The sequence below is a fragment of the Salmo salar genome, chromosome 11 (genome assembly GCF_965601325.2).
Source record: "Salmo salar chromosome 11, fSalSal1, whole genome shotgun sequence".
Classification (NCBI taxonomy): domain Eukaryota; kingdom Metazoa; phylum Chordata; class Actinopteri; order Salmoniformes; family Salmonidae; genus Salmo; species Salmo salar.
The window spans coordinates 85,832,021-85,849,545 of NC_138301.1; the positions used below are offsets into that span (position 1 = coordinate 85,832,021).

At 42.0% G+C, this 17,525-nt stretch overlaps 1 protein-coding gene across 1 annotated transcript; it reads left to right on the forward strand.

Moving 5' to 3' along the window:
- Positions 1-10,000: 10,000 nt before the first annotated feature.
- cetn3 (centrin 3) lies at positions 10,001-13,728 on the forward strand. The gene is made up of 5 exons (XM_014128305.3): positions 10,001-10,272; positions 11,888-12,023; positions 12,143-12,257; positions 12,389-12,580; positions 12,707-13,728. Exons 1-5 carry the CDS (start codon positions 10,256-10,258, stop codon positions 12,748-12,750), a joined length of 504 nt encoding a protein of 167 aa, XP_013983780.1. The 5' UTR covers positions 10,001-10,255; the 3' UTR covers positions 12,751-13,728.
- The last annotated feature ends 3,797 nt before the right edge of the window (positions 13,729-17,525 follow it).

The window sequence follows — 17,525 nt, forward strand, 5'->3', positions numbered from 1 at the left end:
TCTCAAAAAAAACTGAAGGACCTCGGCGTTACTCTGGACCCTGATCTCTCTTTTGACGAACATATCAAGACTGTTTTAAGGGCAGATTTTTTCCATCAAAGTAACATTGCAAAAATCTGAAATTTTCTGTCCAAAAATGATGCAGAAAAATGTATCCATGCTTTTGTTACTTCTAGGTTAGACTACTGCAATGCTCTACTTTCCGGCTACCTGGATAAAGCATTAAATAAACTTCAGTTAGTGCTAAATACAGCTGCTAGAATCCTGACTAGAACCCAAAAATTTGATCATATTACTCCAGTGCTAGCCTCCCTACACTGGCTTCCTGTTAAGGCAAGGGCTGATTTCAAGGTTTTACTGTTAACCTACAAAGCATTACATGGGCTTGCTCCTACCTATCTTTCCGATTTGGTCCTGCCGTACATACCTACACGTATGCTACGGTCACAAGACGCAGGCCTCCTAATTGTTCCTAGAATTTCTAAGCAAACAGCTGGAGGCAGGGCTTTCTCCTAGAGCTCCATTTTTATGGAATGGTCTGCCTACCCATGTGAGAGACGCAGACTCGGTCTCAACCTTTAAGTCTTTACTGAAGACTCATTTCTTCAGTAGGTCCTATGATTGAGTGTAGTCTGGCCCAGGAGTGTAAAAGTGAACGGAAAGGCACTGGAGCAACGAACCGCCCTTGCTGTCTCTGCCTGGCCGGTTCCCCCCTCTCCACTGGGATTCTCTGCCTCTAACCCTATTACAGGGGCTGAGTCACTGGCATACTGGTCCTCTTCCATGCCGTCCCTAGAAGGGGTGCGTCACTTGAGTGGATTGAGTCACTGACGTGGTCTTCCTGTCTGGGTTGGCGCCCCCACTTGGGTTGTGCCGTGGCGGAGATCTTTGTGGGCTCTACTCGGCCTTGTCTCAGGATGGTAAGTTGGCGGTTGAAGGTATCCCTCTAGTGGTGTGGGGCCTGTGCTTTGGTTATATCCTGCCTGTTTGGCCCTGTCCGGGGGTATCATCGGATGGGGCCACAGTGTCTCCTGACCCCTCCTGTCTCAGCCTCCAGTATTTATGCTGCAGTAGTTTATGTGTCGGGGGGCGAGGGTCAGTCTGTTATATCTGGAGTATTTCTCCCGTCTTATCCGGTGTCCTGTGTGAATTTAAGTATGCTCTCTCTAATTCTCTCTTTCTCTCTCTCTCTCTCTCTCTCTCTCTCTCGGAGGACCTGAGCCCTAGGACCATGCCTCAGGACTACCTGGCATGATGACTCCTTGCTGTCCCCAGTTCACCTGGCCGTGCTGCTGCTCCAGTTTCAACTGTTCTGCCTGCGGCTATGGAACCCTGACCTGTTCACCGGACGTGCTACCTGTCCCAGACCTGCTGTTTTCAACTCTCTAGAGACAGCAGGAGCGGTAGAGATACTCTCAATGATCGGCTATGAAAAGCCAACTGACATTTACTCCTGAGGTGCTGACCTAGTGCTCCCTCGACAACTACTGTTATTATTCTTATTTGACCATTCTGGTCATTTATGAACATTTGAACATCTTGGCCATGTTCTGTTATAATCTCCACCCGGCACAGCCAGAAGAGGACTGGCCACACCTCATAGCCTGGTTCTTCTCTAGTTTTCTTCCTAGGTTATGGCCTTTCTAGGGAGTTATTCCTAGCCACCGTGCTTCTACACCTGCATTGCTTGCTGTTTGGGGTTTTAGGCTGGGTTTCTGTACAGCACTTTGAGATATCAGCTGATCTAAGAAGGGCTATATAAATACATTTGATATGGAGGAGGAGTTAAGATGGAGTGTCGGTTTGTTAACATCCAAAAGTGGAAGTTGCACCTTTCACAGGCTCTCTCTCCATTTCCCCTGAAAACTGGAACATTTGGTTCTTAGGAACTCAGCAGAATTTAAAATAGATTAAATTAATATTTATTGGTCAGTTGCCTAAACACAATACCCCATAATGTCAAAGGGGAATTATGTTTCCTGAAATGTTTACAAATTCACAAAAAATGAAAAGCTGAAATGTCTTGAATCAATAAGTATTCATACCCTTTGTTAGCTGTATTCTGTTTATTTTATTCTTTCATTTAGGTTAATATTGTGGATTAACTACAATGTTGTTGATCCATCCTCAGTTTTCTCCTATTACAGCCAATAAACTGGTGAAATCCCAGAGTGGTTTCCTTCCTCTCCAGCAACTGAGTTAGGAAGGACGCCTGTATCGTTGTAGTGACTGGGTGTATTGATACACCTTCCAAAGTGTAATTAATAACTTTTCCATGCTCAAAGGGATACTCAATGTCTGCTTTTTGTTTTACCCTTCTACCAATAGGTGCCCTTCTTTGCAAGGCATTGGAAAACCTCCCTGGTCTTTGTGGTGGAATCTGTGTTTGAAATTCACTGCTCGACTGAGGGACCTTACAGATAATTGTACGTGTGGGCTACAGAGATGAGGTAGTGATTCAAAAATCATGTTAAACACTATTATTGTCCATGCAACTTATTATCTGACTTGTTAAGCACATTTTACTCCTGAACTTATTTAGGCTTGCTATAACAAAGGGGTTGAATACTTATTGACTCAAGATATTTCAGCTTTTCATTTGTAAATCATTTGTAAACATTTCGAAAACACAATTTCACTTTGACATTATGGAGAATTGTGTGCAGGCCAGTGACAAAACATCTCAATGTAATTTATTGTATAACATGAATAATCACGCACACTTACTTCATACGTTTATGTAAGAAATACATAAATGTTGTCTTATGAAATTGAAAATACTGCTGAAGGTAAACTAAACTTAACATGAAACCTAAACCTACTGTAACCTAGTAAGATACATTTCAACAGAGTTAGTTTGTCTATAGTTTTGAGCATCTATAGACCATCAGCCAGGGGCTATAAATGGACAAAGAATTTAACATTACACAGAACCATTAATTAATCCAGTGTATAATAGGTTCGGTCTCCTGTACATGCTGAAACAATCAGAAAGATCTCCTGCCTTTGTTGTGCTTAAACTGTGGTGTGTTTACAACTGACACACCAATATCTCTCGCACATGCGCACACGCACACACACACACACACACGATGAGAGGTCACACGAGTATAGTTTTGGCGGATGCTCTACAGGAGCTGCTATCGTACCAGAGATAAACACAAACCGGTTTGGACTGGCTGAAGAGACACAGCCAGAAAGGCAACCCAGTAGGGGGGGGGGGGGGGGGGGGGTGTGTGTGTGTGTGTGTGTGTGTGTGTGTGTGTGTGTGTGTGTGTGTGTGTGTGTGTGCATGCGTGTGTGTGAGTGAGTGTGGGAGAGAGAAAGAGAAAAGAATAGAGGAAAAAGTGGAAGTGTGTTTGTATGTCCTGACAGATATTTGGAAGTCCTGGAATATGTTCTCAGGGCAGATCATACTCTGGGCAATTTGCCTCTCACTGTAGCACAACTCACATATCCCCCACCTGCGCCTCATCATAACTAATGACCCAGGGTGTGTGTGCGTGTGTGTGCTTGCGTGTGTGTGTGGTTACCCCAGGCAGTGAGAAGAATACTCCGGGAACAGTGAGTACATAAGAGAAAGACATTTAATTCGACCGTTAATCGATAACAACCTCCCACATTGCACAGGAGATTACATATGTAACAATCCCACACAAGCGCACACACACCATGCAAGCGCACACACACAAACACAGATGATGACTGCCACACACCTAAATGTAATTTGGCTTTTATGTTTACCTGGTATTCCAGACATCTGGGCAGTGTGCCTGTCTGTCTGTGTCCAGGGCCAAAGTCTAGCTATCGCATGTTTCCATTGGCCAATTCGTTTCTACACCATGCAATCATACCGTGTGCTTTACTCACCTGATAACTGAATAGAAGGTCATCATGGAGATGTAGACACTGTTCTAAGTGCAGTTTTTGCACTACTCCCTAACGGCAAAGGTTAGGTTTTCATCTAGGTTAGCTGATCCTAGATCTGTGTCTTATGCCGAGTTTGAAGCTTTTGCAGATTCACAGAAAATCAACAGTTTTGTTAACGTTAGTGATAAGGTCAATGAAATAACATGGGTGAAAAATCTGCCGATGTGCCCTTGTGCAAGGCACTTAACCCTAATGCAACTGTAAGTTGTTCTGGATAAGAGCGTCTGCTAAATGACCAAACATTTTTATACACAGAACTTATCAGGGATTCAGAGAAAGAAAGTTATTGCATTCAGAGTCGTTTGAATGTAGCCAATTGCTACTCAGAGGTCATTGAGAGAATAAACACTCTGAGATAAAAGTGAAACGAAAGCTAAACATTCCTGATATGGTCTAGTAGTCTACTACGATTGTTACATAACTACTGCTACTGATCTTCTTCTGACACTACTACTACTACTACTACCACTACCACTACTACCACTACTACCGGCCATTTCCATGCAAAAGGAGCACTAACATGTGAAGTCCATAGAAGCACATCAAATTTGGTGTCAAATGAAATATAAGAGTGTAATGTTTTTGAGAAATTAAGGCATATATGCACTTTCAATCATTTCCCATCTGAAAAATTAGGCATAAGTAAAGGCTTTGATTTCTGGTCAATCAGATAGAAAAGGGGTCTTAGAAAACATCTAGCAGAACAAGTCTTAAAAGGTATTAGAAATACATTAAAACACAATAATGCTGAAGTAAAGACCCCGGCCAACTTATATCAACACTTATATTTCATTTTGCTGAAAATATTTGCCTTCTGTAAGTTTAAGAAATATTGCCTAGTGTTTTTCTGTTACAAAAATCCGCACATATCTTTAAGATATTTTCTAATTTCTCTCCCTTATGAGGGAGGATAAGGAAAGTTCACCGAAGTAACAAGTAAAGTTAGACTTACCACTTCTAGTGGATAGCCTTCCCAGAAGAGTGGAGGCTGTTTTTGCAACAAAGGGGGAACCAACTCCATATTAATGCCCATGATTTTGGAAGGAGATGTTCGACGAGCAGGTGTCACATAGTGCATTCAGAAAGTATTCTGGCCCCTTCCCTTTTTCCACATTTTGTTACATTACAGCCTTATTCTAAAATGGATAACAAAATAAAAAATTCCCCTCATCAATCTACACACAATATCCCACAATGACAAAGAGAAAACAGGTTTTTAGAATAAAAACCGGAAATACCTTATTTACATAGGAATTCAGACCCTTTACTATGAGACTCGAAATTGAGCTCAGGTGCATCGTCTTTCCATTGATCATCCGTGAGATGTTTCTACAACCTGATTGGGGTCCACCTGAGATAAATTCAATTGATTGGACATGATTTGGAAAGGCACACACCTGTCTATATAAGTTGACAGTGTATGTCAGAGCAAAAACCAAGCCATGAGGTAAAAGGAATTTTCTGTAGAGCTCCGAGACAGGACAGTAGCCCCCATCATGCTTAAATGGAAAAGAATAGATCCACCAAGACTCTTCCTTGAGCTGGCCATCCGGCCAAACTGAGCAATCGGAGGAGAAGGGCCTTGGTCAGGGAGGTGACCAAGAACCCAATGATCACTCTGACAGAGCTCCAGAGTTTCTCTGTGGAGATGGGAGAACCTTCCAGAAGGACCTTCCATCCAACCTGACAGAGCTTGAGAGGATCTGCAGAGAAGAATGGGAGAAAAATCCCCAAATACAGGTGTGCCAATCTGGTAGCTTCATTCCTAAGAAGACTAAAGGCTGTAATTGCTGCCAAAGGTGGTTCAACAAAAATGTATAGAAACCTGTTTTTTCTTTGGCATTATGGGGTATTGTGTGTAGATTGAGGGAAAAACTATTTAATCCATTTTAGAATAAGGCATAACAAAATGTGGAAAAAGTCAAGGGGTCTGAGTACTTTCCAAATGCATTGACCTTTTGGTCATGTAGTATATATATATATGATGCGATGTATAGGCATTATGGGCAGTATGTGGATAGAATACGTAGCATATCTGAAGAATACGTAGGATAGAATAGTATATGTACAGCAATAGTTTAATAGGATGGCCCTGACTAGAATACAGTATATACAGTTGAAGTCAGAAGTTTACATACACTTAGGTTGGAGTCATTAAAACTTGTTTTTCAACCACTCCACAAATGTCTTGTTAACAAACTATAGTTTTGGCAAGTCGGTTAGGACATCTACTTTGTGCATGACACAAGTCATTTTTCCAACAATTGTTTACAGACAGAGTGTTTCACTTATCATACACTGTGTCACAATTCCAGTGGGTCAGAAACTTACATACACTAAGTTGACTGTGCCTTTAAACAGCTTGGAAAATTCCAGAAAATTATGTCATGACTTTAGAAGCTTCTGATAAGCTAATTGACATCATTTGAGTCAATTGGAGGTGTACCTGTGGATGTATTTCATGGCCTACCTTCAAACTCAGTGCCTCTTTGCTTGACATCACGGGAAAATCAAAAGAAATCAGCCAAGACCTCAGAAAAATAATTGTAGACCTCCCCAGTTTCCAAATGCCTGAAGGTACCACGTTCATCTGTACAAACAATAGTAAGTATAAACACCATGGGACCACGCAGCCGTCATACCGCTCAGGAAGGAGACACGTTCTTTTTCCTAGAGATGAACGTACTTTGGTGCAAAAAGTGCAAATCTATCCCAGCACAACAGTGAAGGACCTTGTGAAGATGCTGGAGGAAACCGGTGCATAAGTATCTATATCCACAGTAAAATGAATCCTATATCGACATAACCTGAAGGCTGCTCAGCAAGGAAGAAGCCATTACTCCAAAACCGCCATAAAAAAGCCAGACTGCGGTTTGCAACTGCACATGGGGACAAAGATCGTACTTTTTGGAGAAATGTCCTCTGGTCTGAGGAAAAAAATATAGAACTGTTTGGCCATAATGACCATGGTTATGTTTGGAGGAAAAAGAGGGAAGCTTGCAAGCTGAAGAACACCATCCCAACCGTGAAACACGGGGGGTGGCAGCATCATGTTGTGGGGGTGCTTTGCTGCAGGAGGGACTGGTGCACTTCACAAAATAGTTGGCATCGTGAGGGAGACAGGGAATTTTTACTAGTATTAAATGTCAAGAATTGTGAAAAACTGAGTTTAAATGTATTTGGCTAAGGTGTATGTAAATTTCAGACTTCAACTGCACATATGAAGTGGGTAAAACAGTATGTAAACATTATTAAAGTGACTAGTGACTCCATGTCTATGTACATAGGGCAGCAGCCTCTAAGGTGCAGGCTTGAGTAAATGGGTGGTAGCTGGCTAGTGATGGTAACTAAGTTCAGGGCAGGGTACTGGGTGGAGGCCGGCTAGTGATGGCTATTTAACAGTCTGATAGCCTTGAGATAGAAGCTGTTTTTCAGTCTCTCGGTCCCAGCATTGATGCACCTGTACTGACCTCGCCTTCTGGATGATTGCAGGGTAAACAGGCTGTGGCTCGGGTGGCTAAGGTCCTTGATGAACTTCTTGGCCTTATTGTGACACCGGGTGCTGTAGATATCCTCAAGGGCAAGGCTGTGTGCCCCCGTGGATGCAATGGGCAGACCGCACCACCCTCTGGAGAGCTCTGCGTTTGCGGACTGTGCAGTTGCCGTACCAGGCGATGATACAGTCCGACAGGATGCGCTCAAAGGTGCATCTGTAAAAGTTTGTGAGGGTCTTAGGGGCCATGCCGAGTTTATTCAGCCTCCAGAGGTGGAAGAGGCGCTGTTGCGCCTTCTTCCTTACACTGCTTGTGTGGGTGGACCATTTCAGATTGTCAGTGATGTGTACACCGAGGAACTTGAAGCTTTTCAACTTCTCCACTGTGTGCCATCGATGTGGATGGGGGCTTGCTCCCTTTGCTGTCTCCTGAAGTCCACAATCAGCTCCTTTTTTTTGACATTTAGGAACAGGTTATTTTCCTGGCACCTTTCCGCTGGGGCCCTCACCTCCTCCCTGTACGCTGTGTCGTCTGCAAACTTGATGATTGAGTTGGAGGCGTGCGTGGCCACGCAGTCATGGGTGAAAAGGGAGTACAGGAGGGGCTGAGCATGCACCCTTTGTGGGGCCCCAGTGTTGAGGATCAGTGTAGCAGAGGGGTTGTTGCCTACCTTTACCACCTTGGGGTGGCTCGTCAGGAAGTCCAGCACCCAGTTGCACAGGGCGGGGTTCAGACCCAGGGCCCCAAGCTTAATGATGAGCTTGGAGGGTACTATGGTGTTGAAGGCTGTGCTGTAGTTAGAACAGCATTCTTACATAGGTATTCTTCTTGTCCAGATGGGATAGGGCAGTGTGCAGTGCGACGGCGATTGCATCATCCGTGGATCTATTGGGGCGGTATACAAATTGCAGTGGGTCTAGGGTGTCGGGTAAGGTAGAAGTGATATGATCCTTAACTACCCTCACAAAGCACTTCATGATGCCAGAAGTGATTGCTTCGGGGCGATAGTCATTTAGTTCAGTTACCTTAGCTTTCTTGGGTACAGGAACAATGGTGGAGATCTTGAAGCAAGTGGGGACAGAAGACTGGGAGAACCTTCCCATGCTCTGAGGACGTGGCTAGGGAATTGGCTAAAATAGGAAAGGATAGTAGTCACAAACCACTGCTAGGTCACCTGCTACAGTCTTCCATTCCACTGGCATACTTTTTAATTAGCTCATAATTGTGAAAGAAAAACAGTCTGGACAACCCCTCTCTCTCTCTCTCTCTTTGTTCTTTCTCCATCTCTTTCACTCTCTCTCTCTCTCTCTCTCTCTCTCTCTATTTTCAGTTTATGTCACGTCTTCTGGCTCTTACTGACACCTACCCATGAGCCCCCTCTCTTTCCATTTATTGTAACCAGCGTCCTTAACCACTGTACACCGACCGACACTGGACACCCATGGAAGTTGAAAAGTAGGTGAAATTTGATCAGTTATCTGAAGCAATCATAGACATTGAAATTTGGACAGCACCTTATACTACAGTACAGTAAAGAAAAGTAGAGATCAGTACAATACAGTACATTACAGTAAAGAAAAGTAGAGTATACTGTAGGTCAGCACAGTACTGTACAGAAGAGTAGAGTTTATTACAATACAATACAGTACAGTATGGTAGAGCACCCTAGAGTAGAGTACAGTATAATGTACTGTATTGTACTTTACTGTACTTTGCTGTGTCCAAACATGGGAAACAAACGAATAATACACAACATGCAAAAAAGGATATTGCATTTTTCTACCTTTGTGTACCTATTCAGGATACATCACAATGAATACATCACATATCCATAATTATGCATTTCGGTGTAGTACAGATCAGGGACCATTAATGTAATTTTGTTACTGTCATTCTGTTGCTGGATGTTAATCCATTTAATTTATTGTACATGTAGTTCAATAACCAAAATAGACGTTTTCAAACTCAAGGTGTCATTTCATAGCTGACAGCCCATTCTTTCTGCAGACATCTTTGACTCTTAATTCAGAGCATATATTTAACAGAGTTTTTGGAAAACTGAGAGAAACATAATTCTGTTGCAAAACTTTACATCCTTATCCTCACTTTAAGTAAATGTGTTTTCGTAAAATGTTCAGTAGACATTGTTAAAAGTAGTCATTGTGCATATGGACCTGTGTGGTAAGTTTAACTTTGCAATCAATGGTTTTTGTTGGCATACATTTTAAGGTGAAAAACCAGTCAGAGCTTTATCATGTTACCATGGAATTGCCCTGCTACTACTACTACTACATACGGCTACCCAGGGTCATATATGTATATTTATTGTAATTACATGGCTCTGCTGTAATATCAACATTTAATGATATTTCTAACTAAAAAGTACAAATTCTCAGGTAAATGGGCATGTGGTGGTACACATTATTTTGCTAATGAAAAGGAAGTCTGATCCTGATTACCTGATTTCACAGGAGTCATCTGTTGTCTTTTTAATGTAGGCAGGCCGACCACTCCTCCGGCTTCACTTGGGTCTGAGGATTTTCTATCACTGGTCTCTGCATTTCTCTTGTCAATAGACATACAGCGCCTTATACTGGGCGGAGAGTGCAGCAAGCACTACAGGACATTTCTTCATGTAGGAAAATGCACAGCAACTCTAGATTTCATCTGACAAATCAGAAGCGATTTTGTAGCCGAGCACTGATCCAGCAACCAATGGGAAACAGCGAAACAGGCGCGGATTAACGGATTTGTTACAAGGTGCTTTGTTGTGATTTTGGTAGCTGCTTTCAAACGACCAGCTGTACACGTTTAGGGCTACAACTTGAAGGATGAGTCTGTCTTTAAGGTATTTAGTTTACAATTGTAGCAAAGTGTTTAAACTATTGAATGACTAACGTTAAGAGGCAAGAACTGTGAAACAAACTGGCGCTAGCCAGTTTCCTTGTTGCAAGTTGGTTAGCTCAGCTACTGTAGCTAGCGAGGTAGATATGTTTGATAGTAGGCAATTGTTGAATTAGCTAGTTAGGCCATAGATAATTCGCTAGCTATCTACTGTCCAAAGTTAACCATCTGTGTCAGTGAGTTAAACCTTAGCAACTGTCTATGAAGTGTGTCTGTAGTCAACAGTTGTGTTCGAATTCCCGTACTAACATACTGTATACTAAACACTATTAGTTCATTTTAGTATACTGTAAACGCACGGTATCCTTTCAGTTGAGCGTACTAGCTCTTCGCCCGTCTACCGGAAGTTGGTACTGTTGCTATGCAACTTCTTGCTAGCTAGTTAACGTAACAAATTACTAGTTAGACATTTACGACTTCTGGTGTGTTCTTAAATTCAATCTGAAGTGCCAGAGTGCGCTTGTAAATTCAGAGCGTTTCGCTCTCGGAGCTCGGGCATAGAGTTGATTTGAGCGTTCTGACCTTACAACGGCAGTCAAACTAACGCTGGCTAGCTACTTCCAGACACAAATGAGACAACTCTGACCATTTTACAAGCCCTATTAGAAATGGATAGACAGTTGTCATGTTATCCAGAGTGTTGGTGACTAACTGCTGCTGGCAACAATTGAATTAGCTTTTTTTGCCGACGTTTACGGACACCTGCCATGTGTTCTGGTATACTCCGAAGAGAGTGCTCTTAAATCGGAGTAGGTAGCCAGAGCGAATTTACGAAATCACCAGAATTCAATTGAACGCACGATTATACCACTTAGCTGAGAATGATGGGAATAATCAATTCAATAAACGTTGGGTATTTAGTTAGCCTATAGTTAATATACTGTAAGTTTGATGTTTAAGTAGCCAACTAACGTTAGGACCGGTACATACTGCTGTAATGATATGCTATGTGGTTTGTAAGGACAGTGTAGCTAACAAATTGTCAGCTAACATAAATTGTAAGGTAACTTATTTGAAAAGTTATTACATTTGTCATAATTAGTTAAAGCAATGAGTGTGTATCTGCTCTCGTTGTACTTCGGCTGCATATTTTCCAACATTTATATTTTCCTCAAATCTGGAAATGATGTGAAGCCACACCCACTTCCTGAAGAATTGCATTAAGGGCCCTAAAGTACAGAAATAGTGTCCTCTACGAGTATACTTCATATTTTGACGAATTTAGTATGCATCCGGGAACTTCTGGCATACTAACTATATCCATACCAATAAGCATACTATATACTCAATTCATGTCACAAATAGTACAGTTAGTGCTGTTAGTATGAATATTCGAACACAGCCTACTTCAGAGACATAAGCTATGTGAGAATAGCAATAGCATGCTCCTCGTGTCCTCTCGCCTTTTTTTCAAAACCCATAGGAAGAAATAATCTGAGGTCCCGCCCCTCTGACTTTCTCTTCAAATGGGTTTTGAGAAGGAGTTGAGGACACCAGGAGTATGCAATTGAGAAAAGGTCTTGGTGTTTAATTTGACACCACCTGACAATGATGTTCAGGACTGAGCTGGCAGTGGATAAAACCAAGCGGAAGAAGCGGAGAGCGCTGACTGAGGAACAGAAGCATGAAATCAAAGAGGCTTTTGAGCTGTTTGACACAGACAAAGACAAAGAGATAGACTACCACGAACTCAAGGTAAACCTCTACCTACAATTACCTTATCATTACTAGGATTCTGTTGTCTCCTTTTGCTGTCTAATCTTCACTCATACTCTGCCATATCTCTTTCAATTCTCTCGCTTTCTCACTCACAGGTGGCGATGAGAGCTATGGGTTTTGAGGTGAAGAAAGTAGATATACTGAAGATACTAAAAGATTACGACAGAGAGGGAAATGGCAAAATAACATTTGAGGACTTTAATGAAGTTGGTATGTTTCCTGCTTTGTTTGCGTGTGTGGGACCCTGTACAGTATGTGTTATGGCTGCTCTTCGTGCGTGTAACCCGCTGCCCTGTGCGTGTTTACCCATGTGCGTGTTTACCCATGTGCGTGTGTCTCAGTGACAGACCGTATGCTGGAGAGGGACCCAAAGGAGGAGATCCTGAAGGCCTTTAAGCTGTTTGATGATGACGACTCCGGGAGGATCAGCCTGAGGAACCTGAGACGTGTGGCCAGAGAGCTAGGAGAGAACATCACGGATGAGGAACTACGCAGCATGATCGACGAGTTCGACACAGACGGAGACGGAGAGAGTGAGCACACACACACAAATGCATAGAGCAGACACGCACACATTCAAAGTGGGAATAGCCACCAACTTAAAAATGTCATACTGACTTTCAACGTTCAAAACAAAGTTTTCTCTCTCTCTCTCCCAGTCAACCAGGAGGATTTTGTATCCATAATGACTGGAGACTCCTGATTGAAGGGCTGCTGCTCTGGAGGCTTGGCTAGGAGGCTGAGGCTATAGATTCACTGTGGGATGGATAGGTCCCCCAGGTCACTGAGGGACTGCTAAATAGGTTACCTTGTCTCCTTTCCTTTACATTTACATTTAAGTCATTTAGCAGACGCTCTTATCCAGAGCGACTTACAGTAGTGAATGCATACATTTCATTTCATGCATTTGTTTTTGTATTGTTTTTGTACTTTATCTACACTGACCGACCAGAACTGACCAGGGGAAGTAGAGGAGAGGAGGTAAGGAAGCCACTGTAGAGTACTGCGACTCAAAATCTCCCAAATAGCACTGCTGTCGCTCTTGTTCTTTTCTTTGTTGAAACATCTTGTGTGTTTTTACAATATGTCTGGTGCAAATACAACCAAATATTGTATGTTCTTTTATTTTAGTAGAATTTATTTTCAAAATTTTAATAGATGCACTTGCTGCGCTGTGTATCCATACCGTACAGAAAACTGTACAGATTACATAACAGGTCATATCGCTGAAACATTCCTTGTAAACTTCAACGTTTTCAATAGTATTTCTGGATGGCAGTTTTAAATACAAACTGCTTTGACCGACCACATTTTGTAGTTTAGTAGACCATTTTTATTTAATTATTGCTTTTTTTTTCTCTTTTTAATGTTATTTATTTTACATAATAAACACAATTGACTGACTTCTGCTCTTGGATCGGTATGTCTGGTATGGAACCTCTTGACAAAATGGGTGCAGACCAAGGTTATTATAGTTTAAGTTTTTATTTCTATTAGTATTTTTTTTATTTGAAATTCAGTTTATTTTCAGACTTGATTTACTAGTTTTTATTTAGTTTTAGTTTTAAAGACATTTATATTTAGTTTTTAGTGTTCTAACAATGTGATTGGTCAATAATTGAACACATTTAGGGTGCGTTGTATGGTTTTCAGCTTTTAATACATTAATTGCAAGAACTGACCCATGTGTCTGAGTAATCATTACACATGAATTGTGTTGTTCAACAGCATATGTTCTAAGAGTGTAGAGACAGAAAGTAGCCTATGCATGGGAGGCTAGGAGCAATATATGTGTTGCAGACCTGCCAACCGGCACACATTTTCTGTACCATGCACGCAATTTCAGGTCAAAGTATGCCGGTAGAAAAAAAAAAAGGGAAAAAAACTAAAATAGGCAAAAGGCTTCTAGTTCAAGGCACATTTAGGTGTTGGGACGAAGCATTACACAAGGTAATGTTGATCCCCGTTGATGGAGGAGCTGATTACTGTTTTGTATATGACAGTAAAACATTCTTATGATCACGATAACATTTGTTGGCACCTTCAATTCTTGCACATTGTTCTCATAAATACAGTACCAGTCAAGTTTGGATACACCTTCTCATTCAAGGGTTTTTCTTTGTTTTTACTATTCTCTACATTGTAGAATAATAGTGAAGACATCAGACCTATAAAATAACACACATGGAATCAGGTAGTAACCAAAAAAAGTGTTAAACAAATCAAAATATATTTGAGATTCTTCAAAATAGCCACCCTTTTCCTTGATGACTGCTTTACACACTCTTGGCATTCTCTCAACCAGCTTCGAGGTAGTCCCCTAGAATGCATTTCAATTAAAAGGTGTGCCTTAATCAGTTGTGATAAGGTAGGGGTGGTATACAGGAGATCAGGTCCATATTATGGCAAGAACAGCTCCAATAAGCAAAGGGAATTGACAGTCCATTACTTTTAAGGCATCAAGGTCAGTCAATCTGGAAAATGTCAAGAACTTTCAAGTTTCTTCAAGTGCAGTTGCAAAAACCATAGAGGTATGATGACAACTGGCTCTGACAGCTCCAGAGTTCCTCTGTGGAGATGTGAGAACCTTACAGAAGGAAACGTATCTGCAGCACTCCACCAATCAGGCTTCTCTGGTCTGATGAAACCAAGATTGGCTTTCAGGCCAAAGAGTTCAATCTTCATGTCTGGAGAAAACCTGTCACCATCCCTACAGTGAAGCATGGTGGTGGCAGCATCATGCTGTGGGGATGTTTTTCAGCAGCAGGGATTGAGAGACTAGTCAGGATCAAGGAAAAGATGAACGGAGCGAGATCCTTGATGAAAACCTGCTCCAGAGTGCTTAGGACCTCAGACTGGGGCGACGGTTCACCTTCCAAATGGACAACGACCCTAAGCAAACAGCGAAGACAACGCAGGAGTGGCTTTGGGACAAGTCTCTGAATGTCCTTGAGTAACCCAGCTAAAGCCCAGACTTGAACCCAATCGAACATCTCTGGAGAGACCTGAAAATAGCTGTGCAGCGACCCTCCCCATCCAACCTGACAGAGCTTGAGAGGATCTGCAGAGAAGAATGGGAGAAACTTTCCAAATACAGGTGTGCCAAGCTTGTAGCGTCATACCCAAGAAGACTCAAGGCTGTAAACGCTGCCAAAGGTACTTCAACAAAGTACTGAGTAAAGGATCTGAATACTTATGTAAATGTGATATTTCAGTGTTTTTATATTTTTATAAATATGCAAAAATGTCACTTTGTTTCGTCATTATATGGTAGTGTGTGTAGATTGAGTAAAAAACTGAATTTAATCCATTTTAGAATAAGGCTGTAAGGTAACTGTGGAAAAGCTCAAGGGGTCTGTTTACTTTCCAAATGCACTGTATGTCAGTAAACTCATAACTTAAGCGTCACAACTTCTATTGGATCAAATAAACATCACGTAGCAAATAAGACATTACATTTTTTTTGTTGATCAAATTCAACACAATCTATATTTTGTACACAAAGAAACTCAATTACGGGTCAACATCTAAATATTGCTCCCAGCGTTGATCAAAGCTCAGAGCACTATTCTTGATCTGACTGAAAAATATTTGCGCCTGCCTCTGCGAACGAGCGGAATCACGAACAGTGGCTTGTTATCCCCGGATTTGTCTTTTGCAGCACATTCACCCCTATCTCAAACGGCTAACTCCGCCCTCTCGCGCCGAAGGCCTGAGACGAACTACCCAGCACGCATTCGGCTCTGCTGAGAGTGTTTGCGAGATGCCAGACAAAAGTCAATTTTTAAACCTTCCTGTGACTCCTGCCATGTCTATAGACATCCTCCAAACAAACAACTGACTAGGATAATGTGTGTGTTACTGGTAAATTGTCGCTTATAGATACTGTATGTCAGTCAGGTGGCTAGCTGCCGGCAGAGTTCTATTGCAGTAAAGTTGACCTTTAAACTGAGCCTACCTCAGCAGGAGCTAAAAATACACTGAGTAGGCTACTGAGAGACTGTGGCGCTCAGTGGTGAGGGCAGGCTGCAGTGCATGCAGGAGGAAGTGGAGGAGTTGGAGAGGAAGCAAGCAGAGAGCGGGGATGCATGGAAATAAATCTCTTTATAGAATTTCATGCCGTAGCAAAATCTTAAGGTCCCTAACTTTGGGTCGGGGGCCCATGTGGGGTCCCCTGAGAAAAGTGGTACTAATCTTATCAAAAAAGTTAGGAACTTAAGATATGTTTCAATATGATCATCTTCCGTATAGGCCTTACATTAATCTGAAATAAAAATGCAAACAATACAGTTGAACCGATATCACGTTTTCGTGTCATCGTTGGTGCTACGTGTCAGTGTGAATCATCTCATATTTTCCCACTTTCGGGGTATATTGTTACAATTATATAGCTAATAGGCTATCTGTTTGTAGATCAGCTGAGGTGAATGAACTTAAAGCAGCCAAGGTGATAATGGCGAGGGCTATTTTTTTTTCTTCTTGTTTTTACTGTTCTCCGAATGGCATTAAAAAAAAATTATATATTGTGTATAGAAATGCAGTAACTTTAACTACCCCCACCCCCTTCCGGACTTCACTAAAACTCTAACCCTGGTTACGGCCCTGGTGTCATTACGACAAAGGTAGTTAGCTACAGCGTTTAGTCAACTAAGCGAGAGCACTTTCTTGCCTGCACATGATTTGATCTCCGCAGTGGTAGTAAGCGCGAGTGCATTGACGAGCAAAGAAACATGTGCAGTGTTGCAAGTAGTTCAGTGATCGTCGCTGCATTGATGGAAACCGACATGGCACAGAGAGCTGCTCTGCTAATACCGTCCTTCACAGACGGTTATTGTAGACGGTTTTAAAGATTAGTCGGCCTATGTTAATCAGTTCTTGATCTGTCCCCTTGATATAGCTGTGTGTCAACAGTAGGCTGCTGATGATGTGATAATAGTCAGTTCACCAATGATGAGGCATGTTGAATGAATGGTAGTTTAGTAGTCAGACCTAACTTGATGGATTAGTTCAGGGACGGAGAAACAAGCTCATATAGGCCTAAGTCCGTTGTCCCCCACGATGAAATCAGGGAGGGAACTGTTGATCTCTTCGTACGCTAATCACCTGCGATATCTGACAGCACTAGCTGACTGAACTTGGGCGAATGATACATCTTGCCATAGATATCCAGCATTTTACTAAATTACTCTAGAAAAAATTATGCTGCTTTTCTGTCACCTAATGACTGATCTGCGTGAACACTGATATGTGGCGTCTATGGACAAAGGTCTCAACGCAATATTTTCCAGACTAGTACATAACACAACGTGGCCGCTATTGACCATAAACATTCAGGTGGACATGGTCTGGAACATCGATGCATATAAGTAAGTCGAGGATATTCGTATAGTAACACAATTTGGTACACGTTGCAAACACTTTCAAGACTCAACATATGCGAGAACATTCATATTGACCACATGGTGGCCCTATAACGGG